Source organism: Heloderma suspectum, chromosome Z, assembly GCF_057233095.1.
Source record: "Heloderma suspectum isolate Gila_16-S chromosome Z, 16-S_ref, whole genome shotgun sequence".
In the NCBI taxonomy this organism is placed as follows: Eukaryota; Metazoa; Chordata; class Lepidosauria; order Squamata; family Helodermatidae; genus Heloderma; species Heloderma suspectum.
In genome coordinates, this window is record NC_139476.1 from 17,025,548 (window position 1) to 17,045,380 (window position 19,833).

Sequence of the window (19,833 nt, forward strand, 5' to 3'; positions counted from 1 at the left end):
AATACACGCATGTACGCCTGTACTCTAAATTCCAGCAAGCCGTGCGCTATAGGATGATGTAAAACAGGGGTGCTTAACTTCAGGGCTGTGGGCTGAGCCCCAATCCAGCCCTCTGGTTTTTTCCCTGACGGCCACACCTCCCCCCGCCCCCGATTCTTGGGTGGCTTTCTGGCTTTTGTGCCGTTTCTCCCCATTCTGAAAGGGTGAAAAGCCACAACTAAAAAGGGATGGAGCCTTAACCTGTGAACACAGCTTGGCAGAGGTCTACTTTTAAACCTTCAAAATTAAGCAAGTAACGCACTGAACAGAACAGGATCACTCAGGACTTGAGCTGGATTTGGTTTAATAGTAAGTAAGTACTACGTTTATTGCTCAGTCCAAAGATCATTGCAGAAGATACAGAATTAAAATTTAAAATGCTATTATGCAATGTCAAAATTTACACAAAGTTAAAATAAGTCAGCTATAAAATGCATATTAAGCCTTTACTGCAGTTAAACTATCAAATATACTGAAGTTTAATATAGATTTCCAAGTTTTCAGTATGTATTTCTGGCAGTAATGTATCAATATTTAAAACTAGGAAATCGGTATTCAGTTAGGTTGATCCAAAACTTTTGATATTTTCTGTGCATGATTTGTAGCTGGGACATGTGTGGTTAGTTGATGGGGTCTTTCCCAACCTGTTGTACCCTCTTGATGTGTTGGACTACATCTCCTAGCATCCCCAAGCCAGCCTAGCTGGAATTTGTAGCCCATCTAGACAGCACAACAGACTGAGAAAGGCTATGTTAACGGGAAGATAAAAATGTTATGGGATGAGGCTAGTTGCGTAACCCGCGGCCCCCCACCACATGGGCGCATCATGTGCGTGCTGCTGAGACCAGCAACACAGGTGTCTGTTTTGCTCCTGTAAAACTGCCCATCGCTCCCAAGAATCAGGACCAGGCCGGAGCTCTGCTCAGCCAGGCCGGGTGGTGGTGGGTAGGCATGGAAATTTACTGGCGGCTCAGGCAGAGGCGTTCTGCCCATTGTCTCTGGATACGGCTTTGGTGTCAGCCCCTGAAATTTTAATGTGCCAGGCACGAACGCGTGCCCTGAATGCTAACGCAAAGGTGATCGAGGGGCTGCCGCTGCCCTCCACAGAGAAGCAGCTCCGTGGCTCCAAAGCTGGTGAGGGGTGTGTGTGTGGTGTGTGTTTCTGTGCACGTGTTTGTGTCTCTCTGTATTTTTGTCTGTGCGTCTGCCTGTGGTGTGTGTGTCTGTGTGTGTGTGTGTCTGCGTGTGTGTGTTTCTGTGTGTGCGTGTGCGTGCGTGTGTGTCTGTGTGCGGTGTGTGTGTGTGTGTCTCTCTCTGTGTGTCTTGTGTATCTGTGTGTGCGTATGTTTGTGTCTGTCTCTGTGTGTGCTTTTGGGTGCCTTGTGTATCTGTCTGCGCATGTGTATGTTTATGTCTGCATGTGTTTTGTGTCTCCTGTGTGTGCTTTTGCCTGCCTGTGTGTGTTTTGTGTATCTGTGTGTGCGTGTGTTTGTGTCTGTCTCTGTGTGTGCTTTTGTGTCTCTGTATGTTGGTGTGCCTGTGTGCTTTGGGGGTGTTTCTGTGTCTGTCCGTTTCTCCTCCCACCTCCTTTGCTCAGGCCTTTCCAGAGGCTTCGGTTTCTGAGCTGGACTCCCAGAGCTGAGGCAGGAAGCCAGCCTCTGTGGCTTCCCGGTGGAAATTCACCAGCGCGGGCTCCCGCAGCCCTCATCCCTTGGCGCTTTCGTCGTCCGCCTCTTATTGTCTAGAAACCGGGGCGCTACGCTCGCGGCCAGGGCCATCCCGCGGCCAGAGGAGGCCGGCAGAACACGCCTGAGCTCAGGGCCAGCCGGCTGGAGTAGACCCCACAGTGCGAGACGGACACGTGTCCAGTCCTGGCAAGAGGAGAATCCATACCTTCAGAAATGTCTTAATATGACCTTATTTAGTATTACTTTACACCTTGCTCCCTTCAGCCAAAAAGGCTGCCGGAGCAGCTTGCAGATCAGTCATAAGATGGACACACACACCAGGCTTCGGTCTAAAAAAGACACAACACGAAAGGGAAAAGGGACAGGGAGGGAAAAGGAGAAAACTGGCTCTCTCTGCACCATGTGTGATTTTATGCGTATCCGTCACACTCTCCGACCCCTTACTAGCTTTTCCCCCCTGAATAATAAAAGAACATCCCTAAACCAGTTGCGATCTGAGGCCTTTGGAGGGCACCAGGTTTTTAATTTTTTTTTTTAATTTATTAGATTTATTAGCCACCCATCTGGCCGGCTACCCGGCCACTCTAGGCAGCGTACAATATAATAACTGTGCAAAATACAACAAATTTACATAATCAACAATTAACTGATGAATTAGGCAATTAATCAGTTAATCATAATCAGTCAATCAGTTTACATAATCAACTGAAGAAAAAACACTGCTCTAAAAAAACCCTAACCCACCCCGAACGCCCACCTGAACAGCCAGGTTTTTAAAGCCCAGCAGAAGCTCATCAAAGAGGGGGCACAGCAGCGTTCCCTAGGGAGGGAGTTCCACAGAGTGGGGGCCACCACAGAAAAGGCCCTCTCCCTAGTCCACACCAGCCTAGCAGTCCTGGCTGATGGGACAGAGAGAAGGCCTTCCAAGGCCGATCACGTTGAGCGGCGTCCCTGGTGGTGTTGGAGGCGCTCCTTTAGATAGACCGGGCCGGAACCGTACACGGTTTTAAAGGTCAAGGTTGGGGAAGGAAGTCCCTAACCGTAGCTACCTTTCCTCCTCCGCATGGCACACTGGGTCGGTTTGGGTTGCGGAGAACAGAAGCCGCTTGACTTCATTGGGTTGACCATGAAATCTAGAAGCGCATTCGTAGCTCAGGGGGCAGGACACCCGCTTTGCATGCAGAAACGTCCAGAATTTAATCTCTGGCACTTCACGTTGAAAAGGGCTGGGAAAGGGTTGAAAGGACAACTCAGGGAGGCCGCTATCTGTCAGCGATAATGTCGCTTCAGGTCACGGGTATTCCCCACAGCTACGATGTATGATTCATCCTTCGGATCTTCCTGTTCACAGGAAGTCTACCTCTGAACACCAGATACTAGGAGATAACGGGAGGCACATTTCTTCTGTGTCCTGCTCGTGGGCTTTCCCCTGTTGGAAATAGGACACTGGGTTACAATGGACTCTCTTGACGCTTGGGGTCTCCCAATGTGGTCCTCATGGGTGCCAATGTGTTCAGACACCTCTCTCAGCGCCTCCAGACTTCCTCCCCCTCCTGATTTTTATTTTATTAAGATTTTATATATTTGTTAAAAATATATATTTTAAACAATTAACCGGGAGGTTGGCATGCTGCCTTTCGGCACCATAAGCACATAAGAACATCAGAAGAGCCCTGCTGGATCAAACTAAGGGTCCATCTAGTCCAGCTTTCTGTTCACACAGCGGCCCACCAGCTGTCGACCAGGAACCCATAAGCAGGACACGAACACATCATCTTGATTCGGGTCCAAAAGAGTGAGTTTGTGTTTTGGAGCCCAGACCCCCCCACCTCTGCTTTGCAATTTAGCTTCCTGGAGAAGTGATTTCACCAGTTTGCCTTCTGGGAACCGGGAGTTTTGTGACCACCACGGCAGCCATTTTCATAACAGGCAAGCTGCCCCCATGGCTGCCATTTTGTGAGAACTCCACGACATGCCCCAGCTTCCAAATCTACCCACGGACCTCAAAAGGCTGGAGACCCCTGTGTGGCTCAGCTTCTGTCCTTAGCCCTGATCCTGAAATGGGACAGGATGTTGTATGGGACGGATCTTTGGTCTGATCCTTAGTTTTTATTTTTGTGGTCAGCTGGGGCTCCTGTTTTTCAATTGTCAGAAGAGCTGGGCCTCTCCGGAATTCCTTTCTTTTCTGCAGCTCCCTTCCCCTCCTGCAACCCAGGACTCGCCCCAGTCTCCATTGCAATCATTCCAAGCATGCCAAAAAAAGAAAAGACAACTCCCCCAAAATATTTCCCCCCTCTGGTGCAAATAGCATCCATGGCTAGGAAGGAAGGAGAGTTTCTCCTGCAAGAACAATAAATCCAAGTAGTTGCTGGTAGTGTCTTCAGCAATTTTGGCAAATCTTTCCATTTTCTTTTTAAATTAACAACATAAAGCAAATGCCAGATCCGTGGCTGGCAAAGATGAAAAAAAACATAGCTGGAGCGAGCTTGAACTACTGGGAAACTTGAATAGGGAGCATACAGTGTAGCAGGAAAGCAGTTTTTGTGTCATACACCCAAGGATGGTTGTTCTACTCTGCAAATTTGCAGTTTAGCAGATTTGCAACCCACCTCTTGCAAGGTTCATCTCATTTGCTGAGATCTTGCAAAACTCTCCCCCCTCCCCGCCAGCAAAACCCAGCTGTTGTAAAGCTTACCATTTGTTCTTCACTGGTCGCCTTGCTTGGGAAACCACTAGAGCAAGAAACATGGGCGGGATAGCAAATACCCTGGAAGACAAAAACAAAATTCAAAGTGATCTTTATAGGCTGGAGCAGTGGGTAGAAAACAACAGAATGAAATTTAATTGGGATCAATGCCCAGTTCTGCACCAAGGAAAAAGAAACCAAGTGCAAAGTTACAAGGTGGGGGATATTTGGCTCAACAAAATTACAAGTGAGAAGGATCTCGGAATTGTTGTAGATCACATGCTGAATATGAGCCAACAATGTGATGTGGCTGCGAAAAAGGCAAATGTGGTTTTGGGCTGCACTGACGATACCACCCTAATGGCAGAAAGCGAAGAGGATCTCAAGAGCCTCTTGTTGAGGGTGAAAGAGGAGAGTGCAAAAGCTGGTTTGAAACTCAACATTAAAAAAACTAAGATCATGGCATCTCGCCCCATCACTTCCTGGCATATGGAAGGGGAAGAAATGGAAGCAGTGACAGATTTTACTTTCTTGGGCTCCAAGATCACCGCAGACGGTGACTGTAGCCGTGAAATTAAAAGACGCTTGCTCCTGGGGAGGAAAGCTATGGCAAACCTAGACAGCGTAGTAAGAAGCAGAGACATCACCTTGCCGACAAAGATTCGTATAATCAAAGCTATGGTTTTCCCAGTAGCAACATATGGCTGTGAGAGCTGGACTATAAGGAAGGCTGAGCGCCAAAGAATTTATGCCTTCGAACTTTGGTGCTGGAGAAGACTCTTACGAGTCCCCTGGACTGCAAGGAGGTCAAATCAGTCCATCCTAAAGGAAATCAACCCTGAGTGCTCATTGGAAGGACAGATAATGAAGCTGAAGCTCAAATATTTTGGCCACCTAATGCGAAAACTCTCTGGAAAAGACCCTGATGCTGGGAAAGACTGAAGGCAAAAGGAGAAGAGGACGGCAGAGGATGAGATGGCTAGACAGCATCACCGATACAGTGAATATGGACTTGAGCACACTCCGAGAGAGAGCGGAGGACAGGAAGGCCTGGCGTGCTATGGTCCATGGGGTCACAAAGAGTCAGACACGACTGAACAACTGAACAACAACAAAATAGAAGCATAGCTTCCAAATCCCGGGAAGTACTAGTCCCCCTCTACTCAGCACTGGTTCGGCTTCATCTGGAGTCCTGTGTCCAGTTCTGGGCAATACACTTTAAGAAGGATGCAGACAAGCTGGAGAGGGTTCAGAGGAGGGCAACGAAGATGATCGGGGGACTGGAAACAAAGCCCTGTGAGGAGAGACTGGAAGAACTGGGCATGTTTAGCCTTGAGAAGAGAAGACTGAGTGGAGATAGGATAGTGCTCTATCCTTGAAAGGTTGTCACAGAGAGGAAGGCCAGGATCTCTTCTCGATCCTCCCAGAGTGCAGGACACGGAAGAATGGGCTCAAGCTGCAGGAAGCCGGATTCCGGCTGAACATCAGGAGAAACGTCTTGACTGTTAGAGCAATATGGCAATGGAACCAGTTACCTAGGGAGGCAGTGGGCTCTCCCACACTGGAGGCCTTCAAGATGAAGCTGGACAGCCACCTGTCAGGGATGCTTTGACTTGAATTCCTGCATTGAGCAGGGGATTGGACTAAATGGTCTTACAGGACCCTTCCAACTCTACTATTCTGTGATTCTGAGTTTTTAGAAACAATGTGCAATGATTTCTCTGCAGTTTTAGAGGATTCCAGCACAGTGTGCTGGCTGTGAAATTATGACTCTTCACTGCACATCGAGTCTGTTCAATTAACAGTGCAAACTCGGTGCAATTTGCAACAGAGAGCACAGTGGGGTACTTTGCATCTGTGGAAGAGGTGTGTAATGTGAATGCTCAAAAAAAAGTGGGGGGTGAGCAATTGAAATGAAGGGAAAGCAGAGCCTGAGGTGTTGAACTCAAACTCAGTTTTGGAGATGATTTCTACTGGTCAGCGGAGCCACAGGCAAAACGGGCATGGCCAAAAAACCAAGATATTTTAGCTTAAAGCTCTTACTGCCGGCAACCAGGTCTTAGGAGAGACATTTCCGTGTGCAAAAGCTCTGAGACTACCAAATGCTTGGCAGTCGGGGGAAAGGGGGTGGTGCCAGAAAGGGGGTGACCATCTGGAAAACCCCAGAGCGTCAGACCGGTACCCCAGGTGAGCCAGATTCGGCCTGCTAGCGATCGTCTGCAAAAGTCAGGGAGCTTTTGTTGTGCCCTAAATCCTCACATGGCCCCAAAGCTCCCACCGTCTGGTCACAAACGCAGAAGCTCAGGCTAGAAAGAGCCCAGCCAAAACCCCTTTCCTCTGGTTTCTCGGCAGATAGGGCTGGCGTGTTTTCGAGGTTTTCGGGGTTTCCCTGAGGCCTAGAATCTTGCTCTTCAAAAGGGAAGGCGTGATCCTTGGCATTTTTGCCTGGAGGGCAGCCTTCTTAGAGCACCAAAGCAAAGACTGAAAGAAAGAGAAACCAGTGGTACCTCAGCCAGAGGGGTAGACTCTTTGTACCTCTTCAGCAGTCTGTCTATCCACCCATCCAGCCACCAGCCCATCTATTTAGCCACCCATCTACCCAGCCACCCGGCCAGCCACATTCATCTCCCGCCAGCCAGCCCTCCATCTTTGTCGGTAATTATTTTTGTTCTTTGGGGGCTGAAATTTCTATTCCACCACTCTTGCGGGGAGGGACGGGTAAGACCCAAGGGGGAAAAAAGTCAACCCCGCAGTCCTGCTGGGTTGGCCCCAGTTTTGCTGCCCCTTCCGGAAGGATTAATTTGGGGGTGGGGGGAGAACTGCTCTAGAAGTCCACCTCCGCTCATAGCAGTTCTTGGCCAAGAGTCGTGGCTTATTGTTCACGACGGACCAGCAGAAATGTATCAGCCTGGCCTTGGCAAGCAGGAGCAAAAATAAAAGGGACAAAGAAATGTTACTTCTGCAGCCCCAGAGTTGCTGAGGCCAGGGAATTCTGAGCACATGCTCTGAACCGTCTTGTTCCAGACTTGAAACAAAATGAAATGAGAGCTGGGAGAGAAAAATGAAGGAGCCCTTCCCTGCCCTCCCTCAAATGTGCATGTGAGCATTGAGGACCCCTTCCTCACATGTGAGCGCTGTTTTTGCCAAAGGGGATTTTGTGGGAGTTAGGGGGAAGCCTTTCCCTCCCCCACCCCCCAAAGAAACCAGTGAGTTACAGATGGGGGACCATTTTCTCCCAAGAACAGAGAGAATTATATGAGACATGGCGGAAGAGAGTTCAAGAACCCTTTAGACACGATCCCTTGTCTTTAAGCAACTCTGTCCTGGCTCCAAGCTAGCCACGTCAGAAGCAAAGGCGCTGGCCAGAAGAAAAGAAAAATCCATTGCTGGCTACCTTTGCTTCTGGAGTGGTTCATGGGACCAAATTTGGCGAACCGCTTTGGAAGCAGAGAAGGGACTGAAAGTTGGACTCGATGGTCTTATAGGTCCCTTCCAACCCTACTATTCTATGATTCTATGATATCATAAGAAAGAAATTCCTAATAACATCAAATCTGCTTCTGCTGCTTCTTCTGCTTCTTCTTTTGCCTCTTCTCCTTCTGCTTCTTCTGCTTCTGCTTCTTCTTTTGCTTCGTCTGCTTCTGCTTCTTTTGCTTCTGCTTCTTCTTCCGCATCTTCTTTTGCTTCTGCTTCCGCTTCTTTTCCTTCCACTTCTTCTTCTTTTGCTTCTGCTGCTTCTTCTTCCACGTCTTCTTCTGCTTCTTTTCCTTCTGCTGCTTCTTTTTTACCTGGTCCTACATGTTAGGTTGATGCTTCCATTGACCCCAAAATTCCTTTCTTGGTTAGTCCCTTCCAGAAGTGATCAAATCCCAGGGGGCGTTGCTCCCCCCCCCCACTTACCTTTTGTTACAGCACCCGCAGGGCACAATCCTATGCATGTTCAGAGAGAAAAAAGTCCTACACCTCCCAGCATTCCCTGGGAATGCTGGGGGGTGTAGGACTTTTTTCTGTCTGAACATGCATAGAATTGCACCTTTAGCTGTGGTTTTTAGAAAGGCTGGGGGGGGGGGGCACAAATTGGCTCTCATTCGTGGGGAGTCAGTGGTGTGGGGCTTGTGGACTTCATTAAGAGCTCCTAATATTATTATTGTAATGAGTATTTATATGACACTTTAGAGCAAGGGTGTGCTCTCCAAATGGGTTGGACTACAACTTCCATCAGCTCCAGCAAGCCTGGCTAATGGTAATCGATTGTGGAAGTTGCCATCCAACTCCTTCGGCTACTGGGTGGTCTAGAAATGAAGTCAACATCTGGAGGGCCCCAGGTTGGATGGAGGCTGTCTTACAGTAACCCATACAACAGCCCAGTAAGGTAGGCTGGCATTCTTTCCACCCAGAGTGCAGATGGGGGAAGCTGAGGCCTCCTAGCAAAAACCCAACAAGAGGTGAGGTGAATCCAGGAGCTCTCACACTGCTCTGGTGCACGAACGCAGAAATGCATTCCAGAAACACAGCGCGTCCATCCACAGCCCTAACGCTGCAATAAGGGTGTATTTTTCCTTCGTCCACTTCAAGGTGTTGCTAAGCAATCCTGAGCCCTCTTGAAGCATCCCAGCGGGCAGGAAACGTACTTGACACCACTCTGGGCCCTGCTCAAGAGAACAGGGCGAGGCAAAAGCTAGCAGAAAAATGGGAAACCTTTTATTAGTATAATTAATAATATCAATAATATTATCAATTATAGTATTAATAATATTAGTAATATCAATAATGATATTAATAATAACAAACAAACCCTCTTCCAAGGATTCATTCCAGGCCAACTATTTTTCGGATTACCTTTTCCTCCCCAGCAACCTGCACCCCCCAGTAGCATGTGAGGACTTTTCAACAGCCCCATGGCAGGTCGATGTTTAACAGGTGACGGACTCCAATGCCATGCTGCAGAATTATGTAACCTGTTGAATGTCTGCCTACCGTGCAGCTGAGAGCTGGGAGAGGCAGCGCTGGGCTCCATTAAGACAGTGTGGTGCAGTGGTTAGAGTGTTGGACCGGGACTGGGGAAGCGCTAGCTCTAGTCCCTGCTGGGCCACGAAGCTCGCTGGGTGACTCTGGGCCAATCGCTGCCTCTTAGCCCAACCCACCTCACAGGGCTGTTGTGAGGATAAAACAGAGGAGGAGGATCATGGACGCCTCCTTGGTCTCCTTGCAAGAAGAAAAAATAGTGAGATAGAAATGTATTTTTTTAAGGCAAGGCAAGTGATATTTCTTTATGAAGTTATTTAGTCCTTCTTTCCACCCCCAAAGCAATATAATTAGGCTCAGAGACTGAGCAATAAATGGGGAGCTCTGGGTGCAAACGCTGCCTACGGAATCAGTGCACTCACAGTGCAGCCCTATAGACATCTGCCCCAAAAGAAGTCCTACAGAGGTCATTGGGGCTTACTCTGAGGTAAGTGGCCACAGGAGCGCAACCTACAGGAGCAATTTTATGCATGTTTAGAGGGGGGAAAGCCCTATGCCTCCCAGCATCCCCAGCCAGCAAAGAATTGTAGGCTATGCGCCTGATCTCGCCTGATCTCTGCAGCTAAGCAGGGTCAGCCCTGGTTAGTGCTTGGATGGGGCCCACCTGGGAATTAGGCTTCCTGCATGGGGCAAGGGGTTGGACCTGATGGTCTTGGAGGCCCCTTCAACCCTATGATTCTATGCGTGGGGTTGCGCGCTCAGACAGGCCCCTCCCTCTCTTTCAGCCTCTCCTTCCCACATCTGCAAGAAGGGAATAATAACCTGGCCCAGCCTTACAGGGTTGTTATAAACGTTGACTGAGATAAGGTGCATGTGGCAATCTGAACTCCCATTTCTCAGAACTTCCACTCTCAGAGAAAGTCTACCTCTGAATCTCAGTCTCTGGGAGACTAACAGGGTGGAAGAGCTGTTGTCCTTCACACCCAAATTGCAGGCTTCTGCATGCTGTCCACTGCTGGAAACAGAATGCTGGGTGAGATGGGAGTTTTTGCTCTCATCCAGCAGGAATCTCTCCTTTTCCATCCTTCTAAATCTACCTTCACTTGCCTCCTTAAAATGTTGGGAACAGGGGAACATCCATTCTGGCGAGGCAGTTTTCCGTTAGCTAAAACATCTGGTGGCTGTTGTAGAGCCTCCATTTCAAGGCACAGTCTACCTCTGAACACCAGATGCTATGGACAAAAGACAGGGGAAGCGCACCTGTCTTGGGTGGGGAGGGCGGGTTCCTGGAGGCACTGGGCTGACCACTGCTGGAAATGGGATGCTGGAGTGGATGGATGTTTTTCATCTCATCCAGCAGGACTCTTCTGCATGTCTTAAATCTCAATAACCTAACAGGGACTTGGTGTGGAAAGCGGGAGTGCAGAACTTCTTTCAGCCAGAGAGCTGCACTCCATTGGGAAAGCTCTGTGGGGCTGCATTCCAGTGGTGGGTGGGACGTGGTGCCAAATTACCAGCCTATCTTAGCTTCAACCTCTTCCTGCCGGTAACTAAGCCTTTTAGAATGGGGGGAAACTACGCCAAAGTTGGGGGGGGCATCTGGAAAGCCTGGGCAGGCCGAATCTGCCCCAGCCCCCAGCGGGCTGGATTTGCCCCATGGACCTGCTCTTCTTCACCCCTGGTATAAAGGTGATGTATGTCAGGCCTCTGGGTGAGAACTCAAGGTTGGGCCGTTGTCCTCCTCCTGTTCACCTCTGTTATGAAATACTCAGTTCTTGTTGTTGTAGATGTTGTTGTTGTTGTTCAGTCGTGTCCGACTCTTCGTGACCCCATGGACCATAGCACACCAGGCCTTCCTGTCCTGCGCTCTCTCCCGGAGCGTGCTCAAGTTCATATTCATTGCATCAGTGATGCTATCTAGCCATCTCGTCCTCTGCCGTCCCCTTCTCCTTTTGCCTTCAGTCTTTCCCAGCATTGGGGTCTTTTCCAGGGAGTTTTCTCTTCGCATTCGGTGGCCAAAATATTTGAGCTTCAGCTTCAGGATCTGTCCTTCCAATGAGCACTCAGGGTTGATTTTCTTTAGTATGGACTGGTTTGACCTCCTTGCAGTCCAGGGGACTCGTAAGAGTCTTCTCCAGCACCACAGTTCGAAAGCATCCATTCTTCGGCGCTCAGCCTTCCTTACAGTCCAGCTCTCACAGCCATACGTTGCTTTGATTAGTCGGACCTTTGTCGGCAAGGTGATGTCTCTGCTTCTTACTATGCTGTCTAGGTTTGCCATAGCTTTCCTCCCAAGGAGCAAGCGTCTTTTAATGTCATGGCTACAGTCACCGTCTGCGGTGATCTTGGAGCCCAAGAAAATAAAATCTGTCACTGCTTCCATTTCTTCCCCTTCCATATGCCAGGAAGTGATGGGGCCAGATGCCATGATCTTCGTTTTTTTAATGTTGAGTTTCAAACCAGCTTTTGCACTCTCCTCTTTCACCCTCAGCAAGAGGCTCTTTAGATCCTCTTCGCTTTCTGCCATTAGGGTGGTATCGTCTGCATATCGGAGGTTGTTGATATTTCTCCCGGCAATCTTAATTCCGACCTGTGATTCATCCAACCCGGCATTTCTCATGATGTACTCTGCATATAAGTTAAATAAGCAGGGCGACAATATGCAGCCTTGTCGTACTCCTTTCCCAATTTTGAACCAATCGGTTGTTCCATGTCTGGTTCTTACTGTTGCTTCTTGACCCTCGTACAGGTTTCTCAGGAGACAGGTAAGGTGGTCTGGTACTCCCATCACTTTAAGAATTTGCCAGAGTTTGTTGTGATCCACACAATCAAAGGCTTTAGCATAGTCAATGAAGCAGAAATAGACGTTTTTCTGGAATTCTCTTGCTTTCTCCATGATCCAGCGAATGTTGGCGATTTGATCTCTAGTTCCTCTGCCTGTTCGAAACCCACCTTGTACTTCCGGTAGTTCTCAGATGGCATACTGCTGAAGCCTAGCTTGTCGGATTTTGAGCATCACCTTGCTGGCATGTGAAATGAGCACAATTGTGGGGTAGTTTGAACACTCTTTGGCGTTGTCCTTCTTTGGAATTGGAATGTAAACTGACCTTTTCCAGTCTTGCGGCCATTGTTGAGTGTTCCAAATTTGTTGGCATATTGAGTGCAGCACTTTAACAGCATCATCTTTTAGGATCTTAAATAGCTCAGCTGGAAGACTGTCATCTCCGCTAGCTTTGTTGTTACTAATGCTTCCTAAGGCCCATTTGACTTCACTCTCGAGGATGTTCTTCTCCCAAAAGAGGGTCTATGACCCCCCTGGCAAAGGCGAAGTACAGGCTGAAGGGGCAGGATTGCAGCTTGAGATCGACAGGCATATGGTCAAGGAACACCTCATTACTTTGAATGAGTTCAAATCTCCAGGGCCAGATGAACTGCATCCTAGAGTAATAAAGGAACTGGCAGAAGAACTCTCAGAACCGCTGTCTATTCTCTTTGAGAAATCATGGAGGACGGGGGAAGTGCCAGATGACTGGAGGAGGGCTAACGTTGTCCCTATCTTCAAAAAGGGTAAAAAGGAGGAACCTGGGAACTACAGACCAGTCAGTCTGACATCAATCCCTGGGAAAATTCTGGAGCAGATCATAAAGCAATCCATCTGGAAGCACCTTGACAACAATGCCGTGATTACTCGAAGCCAACATGGATTTGTCAAAAACAAGTCCTGCCAGACAAATCTGATCTCATTTTTTGATCAAGTCACCTCCCTTGTAGACCGTGGGAATGCTGTAGACATCATATACCTCGACTTCAGCAAAGCTTTCGACAAAGTGCCCCATGATATCCTGATGAGCAAACTTGCTCGAAGTGGGCTAGATGAAACAACGATCATGTGGATCCACAGTTGGCTACAGGATCGGACTCAAAGAGTGCTTATCAATGGGACCTTCTCAAGCTGGGGAGAGGTAACGAGTGGGGTACCGCAGGGCTCAGTCCTGGGCCCAGTGCTCTTCAACATTTTTATTAATGACTTGGAGGAGGAGGTGCAGGGAATGCTGATCAAATTTGCAGATGACACAAAATTGGGAGGGATAGCTAATACTTTGGAAGACAGAAACAAAATTCAAAGTGATCTGGATAGACTGGAGTGCTGGGCAGAAAACAACAGAATGGCATTTAATAGGGACAAATGCCAAGTTCTGCACCTAGGAAAAAGAAACCAAATGCACAGTTACAAGATGGGGGATACGTGGCTCAACCACACTACGAGCGAGAAGGATCTTGGAATTGTCGTCGATCACAAGCTGAATATGAGCCAACCATGTGATGTGGCTGCAAAAAAGGCAAATGCTATTTTGGGCTGCATTAATAGAAGCATCGCTTCCAAATCCCGGGAAGTACTAGTTCCCCTCTACTCAGCACTGGTTAGGCCTCATCTGGAGTACTGTGTCCAGTTCTGGGCACCACACTTTAAGAAGGATGCAGACAAGCTGGAGAGGGTTCAGAGGGGGCAACAAAGATGATCAGGGGACTGGAAACAAAGCCCTATGAAGAGAGACTGAAAGAACTGGGCATGTTTAGCCTTGAGAAGAGAAGACTGAGGGGAGATATGATAGCACTCTTCAAGTACATGAAAGGTTGTCACAGAGAAGAAGGCCAGGATCTCTTCTTGATCATCCCAGAGTGCAGGACACGGAATAATGGGCTCAAGTTACAGGAAGCCAGATTCCGGCTGAACATCAGGAAAAACTTCCTGAGTGTCAGAGCAATACGGCAATGGAACCAATTACCTGGGGAGGTGGTGGGCTCTCCCACACTGGAGGCCTTTAAGACGAGGCTGGACAGCCATTTGTCAGGGATGCTCTGACTTGGATTCCTGCATTGAGCAGGGGGTTGGACTCGATGGCCTTGTAGGCCCCTTCCAACCCTACTATTCTATGATTCTATGATTCTATGTCCGGCTCAAGTTCAGTGACCGCACTAGCATGGCTATCAGAGACATTCAGATCTTTCCTGTATAGTTCTTCTGTGTATTCTTGCCACCTCTTCTTAATCTCATCTGCTTCTGTTAGGTCCCTGCCTTCTTTGTCCTTTATCATGCCCGTCTTTGCACAAAATGTTCCCTTGAGATCTCCAATTTTCTTGAAGAGATCTCTAGTCTTTCCCATTCTGTTGTTTTCCTCGATTTCTTTGCATTGTTCATTTAAGAAGGCCTTCTTGTCTCTCCTTGCTATTCTCAGGAACTCTGCATTCAGTTGGGTATATCGTCCCCTTTCTCCCTTGCTTTTTGCTTCCCTTCTTTCCTCAGCGACTTGTAAAGCCTCCTTAGACAGCCGCTTGGCTTTCTTGCATTTCTTTTTCTTTGGGATGGATTTCATTGCTGCCTCCTGAACAATGTTACGGACCTCCGTCCATAGTCCCTCAGGCACTCTGTCTATCAGGACTAATCCCTTAAATCTATTCCTCGCCTCCACTGTATATTCAGAAGGGATATGACTTAGGTCATACCTGAATGGTTTAGTGGTTTTCCCTACGTGTTTCAATTTAAGCCGAAATTTTGCAACAAGAAGCTCATGATCTGAGCCACAGTCAGCTCCAGGTCTTGTTTTGACTAACTGTATAGAGCTTCTCCATCTTTGGCTGCAAAGGACATCATTAATATGATTTCGATATTGACCATCTGGTGATGTCCATGTGTAGAGTCGCCTCTTGTGCTGTTGGAACTCAGTTCTTACCCGGGAACATTTTTTTTACCAGGGAAAACCTAGCTGAGATCTCCATCAGACCTGGGGAAAAGATTCCCCTGGTTTCTTTCTTTCTTTTTTTTTAAACTGAATTCCCTTTAACTCAAGAAGAATCCCATTTCTGAAGATCACCAGGGGCCCAGCCCTGCTGTGCAAAATTCCTGCACACAAAAATGTTCCCGACTCAGTTCTTACCCGGGAACATTTTTGTGCGCAGGAATTTTGCACAGCAGGGCTGGGCCCCTGGTCATCTTCAGAAATGGGATTCTTCTTGAGTTAAAGGGAATTCAGTTTTTTAAAAAAGAAACAAGGGGAATCTTTTCCCCAGGTCTGATGGAGATCTCAGCTAGGTTTTCCCTGGTAGGCCTTGCTGGAGATGGAAGTGGAGTTAAGCAGGTAGACGGCCTGGGGGCAGGTGGGGGGCAGAAAGGGGAATTGTGGTAGGCAGGGGAAACTGCTTGAAAGGGAAGGATATTTTAAAGGAGGAAAGTTAATCCTCTCCAGGCAGGGTCCCCGAAGCGAGGCGTGGTCCCAAAAAGTACCAATTGTTCTGGGTGTTGTGACTGTATGGCAGGCAGGGAAGGAAGAACGGCAGGGAAGAAGGAACTTGACCTGTCATGAGCGAGCTGAGGTTTTGAAATGGAGCTCACACCCGCAGGCCGGTGGCAAATGGCTGCTTGCATTTGCCCAGCGGGGCCGTTCAAACAACGCTTGAACTGCCTGGGTTGGCACGACACAGCAAGTCGTGCCAAAAGGGCACCACGGTGCCTGGCATGGCACAGCAGCCCCTGAAGGGAAATTAACCTACAGTGGGCTGCTGTGCTGTGCAAACCAGGTTGCTGTGTGTGCACGCTTACCTAACAGGATGTGCCCTCCTTTGCCATACAGCATCATCCCTTTATCTATAGGGTGCTTTTCCATGGTAAAACCATGCTCAAAGCAGCTCACAGCCACATTGGGAAGGGGAGCGGGGTGGAACTACATCAGAAAATACTGCAATGTTTTCAGAAAAGTAACGACACAATTTAAAGAATCCTGCAAAGAGGGAAAGGAGGCTCACTTGGCTTTCTCTGCTGTCAACAGCCCAAAACCTTTCTATTCGAGCAGGGTTTGGCACGTAAGCAGGTCTGTCAGGCTGGATGCCATTTTTATTCTGTTAGTGTTGTGTTTTTTGCTGCGTTTCAACACATGCATTTTATTACAGTTTTAATTAAGTTTTATTTGTGACTGTAAGCCATTTTTCTCGGTAGAGAAATCAAAGAAAGCAATCGACAAACAGGTGAAACTCACATCAATAAACAGCAGGTTTAAACAATCCACTAAGACTGAACAGGCATACTGAGGCAGTCTTTTTCCAACCAGGTGCCCTCCTGATGTGTGGGACAACTCCCAGCATTCCTGCTGGCTGAGGCTGATAGGAGTTGTAGTCCGACACTGGGGGGGGGCAGGTTGGGGAAGGCTATACCTGAGGCCTAACAAAAGAAAAATACAACAATTCAAACAGAAGGGGGAAATAATTCAGCTTATCAGCCACAAACACTAAATGGGTTGAATTCTGTTTTGGAGAAGCATTTGGGGGCTGCATTCCAGTGGTGGGTTGGCCCCAAAACCTGGCATGTATTAGTTTTAAGCTGTACTACGAAGTCTTTGCAGAGGCATTTCAAGCATTTGGAACCGCCAGTGACAGGTGGAGGGGGCAGGCAGGCGGGCGGGGATATGCGAACCACCTGGTGATGTGGAGAAGGGATTGTGGGCACTTGGAAACCCGAGAGAGTGGAATTTGGGCCCCCAGGGGCTGAGGTTCAACACTGCTGCCCAACCGGACACCCTTCTAAGAGGTGTTGGACTGCCACACCCATCCTGCCTAGCTGACTGGGTAGCGTGGGAGTTGTAGTCCAACACCTCTTAGGAGAGCGCCCGGTTGGAGAATGCTTGTAGGGGTCAAAATGGCACCCATTAACAGACCGCTTTGGAAAGACCCTTGTTCATGCTGGCATGGTGTAGTGGTTTGAGCAATGGCCTGGGGAGACCCAGGTTCGAGTCCCCACTTGGCCCTGAAGCTCACTGGGTGACTTTGGGCTGGTCACTGACTCTTGGCCTAACCTACCTAGCAGGGTTGTAGTGAGGATAAAACAGAGACGAGGAGGAATGTGTATGTGGCCCTTGGAGCAAAGGCGGGATAGAAAGTAAATAGATAGCCAGCCGTGGGCTGGTTCCTGGAGTCTCCTCTGAATACGAAGAGGGGGTACTAGATTCACAGATCCCCCCCTAAGGCCACAGCGGGGAGGGGCCAGGCATCTGGGGCTGGAGGGAAAGCCGCCCGCCCCAAAGAAGGTTCTGCGCCGAGGGACCCCCGACGTCTCCAAGGGCGCGCCCGGGGCGCCTTTCCGGGGCGCCCGGGGGGCTCCTTTCGCCCCAGGGGCCCGGGGGGGCCGCCTGCCACGCCCAGCAGGGGGCCCCCGGACAGGCGAGCGGAGCAGCACCCCCTCCCGCCGAGGCGCCCCCTCGACGGCCGGGGCGCACGTGGCCGAGCGGGGCGGGGGGAGCCGGAGCGGATGGAAATTTTTTCCGGAGGGGCGGAGCCGTCGGGGGCGTGGGGAGTCGCCGAAGCCCCGGCACCGCGGGCGAGACGTCGGAGACGGAGAGACGTGGAGACCGACCCGGGTGGGCTTCGCCGCTTCTGCTGCTTCCTCCTCCCCGCCTGCACCCCGCAGCCCCCCGCCAGCCCTTTGTCCTTCTTGGAGACCCCCGCCCTCCGAATCTGGCCAGAGGAGGAGGGATCTGTCTTCGGAGATCGGGGGGAGGGCGCGGGACGCCTGGGTCCTTTCCCCCAGATCGGCGAGGGGAGGGGGCGGGGGACGATGGCTAGAAGAGGAGGAAGGGAGCGGGAGCGGTAAAGGACCTCAGTGGGGGACCTGGGGTGGGTGTAGCCCGGGCGCCTGGGTCCTCACCTGCGCTGCTGCTTTCCCCATTCCTGCCTCTGTTTGGGGCTGTGGTTTCCCTCTCTGTCCCCCCACCCACCCTCCGGCCCATCCAGGTGCCGTCCCTGCCTCGGCCCCCTTTTAACCCTCTGCCCGAACCTGTCTTGGAAGCGGGAAACGCGTTGGGGGAGAGCAGAACCTCCTGCCGCGGGAAGCGCGACGGGCTCGGCGCGGCTTGGGCGACGCGCTTGAACAACCGCGCGAAGGTCTTCCCCGCGCCCCGGAGAGGAAGCTGCTCCGGCTTTCCCTCCTCCCGAGCAGCCTGCCCTGGGGCTGGCGAAGGGGCTCGAGCCTTCCACCTCTGCCCCGAATTGCTTGCCCTCTGCGGAGGCCGGGGCGGGAACTCGTCCAGAGATACACGGGCACCCCTCCTTCCCGTCGGAGGCAGGGAAGGCATGGGCATCCCGTTCCTCTTGTAAACTTCCAAGGGAGTAAACCGGAGTGGCCTGACTTTAGTTTGAAAGGGGGCCTTTTCTGAATTAGAAGGTCTTTTCGTCCCCCCCCCCCTTTACAAATCACCCTCCCCAGCGCGACCCACCTGGTGCGTTGTCCTCCATTTGGTGCCAGGTCAGGCCTGTACATTTGAAGCATATGAGAAGGTTTTAAACAGTCCTGGGATTGTTAATGGGTGTTTGTCGTTGGTTTTGTAGATCAGTGGTTTTTCTCTTCTGAAAGAGAAGAGAAAAACCATAATCAGTGAATGAAAAAAATAAATACCAGCTCTCATGTTTGTCCTCCCAGCTTCCTTCCTGATCCAGAGCGAACGCCATGTCTGTGCCATTTGTGGTGGAGAGTCCGGACGTCCAATATACCCAGGATTTCATCGAGGCCAAGTATTCGTACAGTACTGTGGAGGTCTCCGAGGAGAATGGCGTCACCAAGGTAAAGGTAGCTAGGCAGATGCTCGGGAAATCTCGGAGAAGCTGAGTTGGCGGGAGGGATGTGTCGGTGTTGCAATAACCTAAGCTGGGTGGCAGAGGTCTTTCTCCTGCTCTAGCAGCCACTATTGAGAACTCTTTTGGTGTTGCGGTGGACAGCTCGATGAGATTGTCGACCCGGGTACGCTGCTGCTGTGAAAAAGGCAAGTCCGTGTTGGGCATTGTTCGGGAAGGAATTGAAAATAAAATGGCTGCGATCCTACCACTCTTATACAAATCTAGGGTGCGACCACACTTGTTGGAATTCTGTGCATAGTTCTGGTCACCACACTGAAAAAAGAGTTGGGAAAGGTGCAGAAAAGGGCAGCCCAAACGGTGCAGGGGATGGAGTAACTCCCTTATGTGGAAAGGTTACAACATCTGGGTCTGCGCAGCTTAGAAAAGAGGTGAGTGAGGAGAGACATGGTAGAGGTGGACAAAACTAGGCCTGGTGTGGAGAAAGTGGAGAGGGAGCATTTTCCTCCCTCTGTCCTCATGCTAGAACCTGGAGTCATCCCATCAAGCTGATTGGTGGGAGATTCAGGACAGATAAAAGGACCCCCTTCTTCACACAGCAGGTAGTTAAACTATGGAATTTGCTACTGCAAGATGTAATGGTGCCACCAGTTTAGATAGCTTTAAAAGGGGGTTAGACAAAATTCCTGCAGGAGGAGAAGGCTATCAGTGGCTACTAGTCCTGATGGCTGTGTGCTACTTCCAGCCTCAGAGGCAGTACGTCTCTGTACACCAGTTGCTGGGGAATATGGGCAGGAGGGTGCTGTTGCACTCCTGTCCTGCTTGTGGGTTTCCTGTGGG

The 19,833-nt window shown here is 49.9% G+C and overlaps 2 protein-coding genes across 2 annotated transcripts in view; one reads left to right on the forward strand and one right to left on the reverse strand.

Annotated features, from left to right (window-relative positions):
* Positions 1-18,503, reverse strand: LOC146333787 (uncharacterized). The gene is made up of 4 exons (XM_084825709.1): positions 18,071-18,503; positions 8,884-9,091; positions 4,423-4,494; positions 1-3,156 (listed from the first exon to the last, which is right to left on the reverse strand). The coding sequence occupies exons 1-4, from the start codon at positions 18,501-18,503 to the stop codon at positions 3,084-3,086; spliced, it is 786 nt and encodes a 261-aa protein (XP_084681835.1). The 3' UTR covers positions 1-3,083.
* ISYNA1 (inositol-3-phosphate synthase 1) overlaps positions 17,754-19,833 on the forward strand; it is a 26,733-nt gene continuing 24,653 nt past the window's right edge. The window contains exons 1-2 of the mRNA XM_084825780.1: positions 17,754-17,783; positions 18,842-18,982. Of these exons, the coding sequence (XP_084681906.1) occupies positions 18,869-18,982 (114 nt within the window). The 5' untranslated portion in view covers positions 17,754-17,783; positions 18,842-18,868. The remainder of the gene's footprint in view (positions 17,784-18,841; positions 18,983-19,833) is intronic.

What these genes read in the sequence shown, in the direction of transcription:
- LOC146333787 (XM_084825709.1), bottom strand. Translation starts at nt 18,503, where the DNA reads ATGCCCATGCCTTCCCTGCCTCCGACGGGAAGGAGGGGTGCCCGTGTA. An exon ending in TGGGGAAAGCAGCAGCGCAG is followed by an intron (nt 9,092 to 18,070) that starts GTGAGGACCCAG and finishes TTTTTCTGCTAG; the next exon opens with CTTTTGCCTCGCCCTGTTCT. An exon ending in CGACCAGTGAAGAACAAATG is followed by an intron (nt 3,157 to 4,422) that starts GTAAGCTTTACA and finishes TATTTCCAACAG; the next exon opens with GGGAAAGCCCACGAGCAGGA.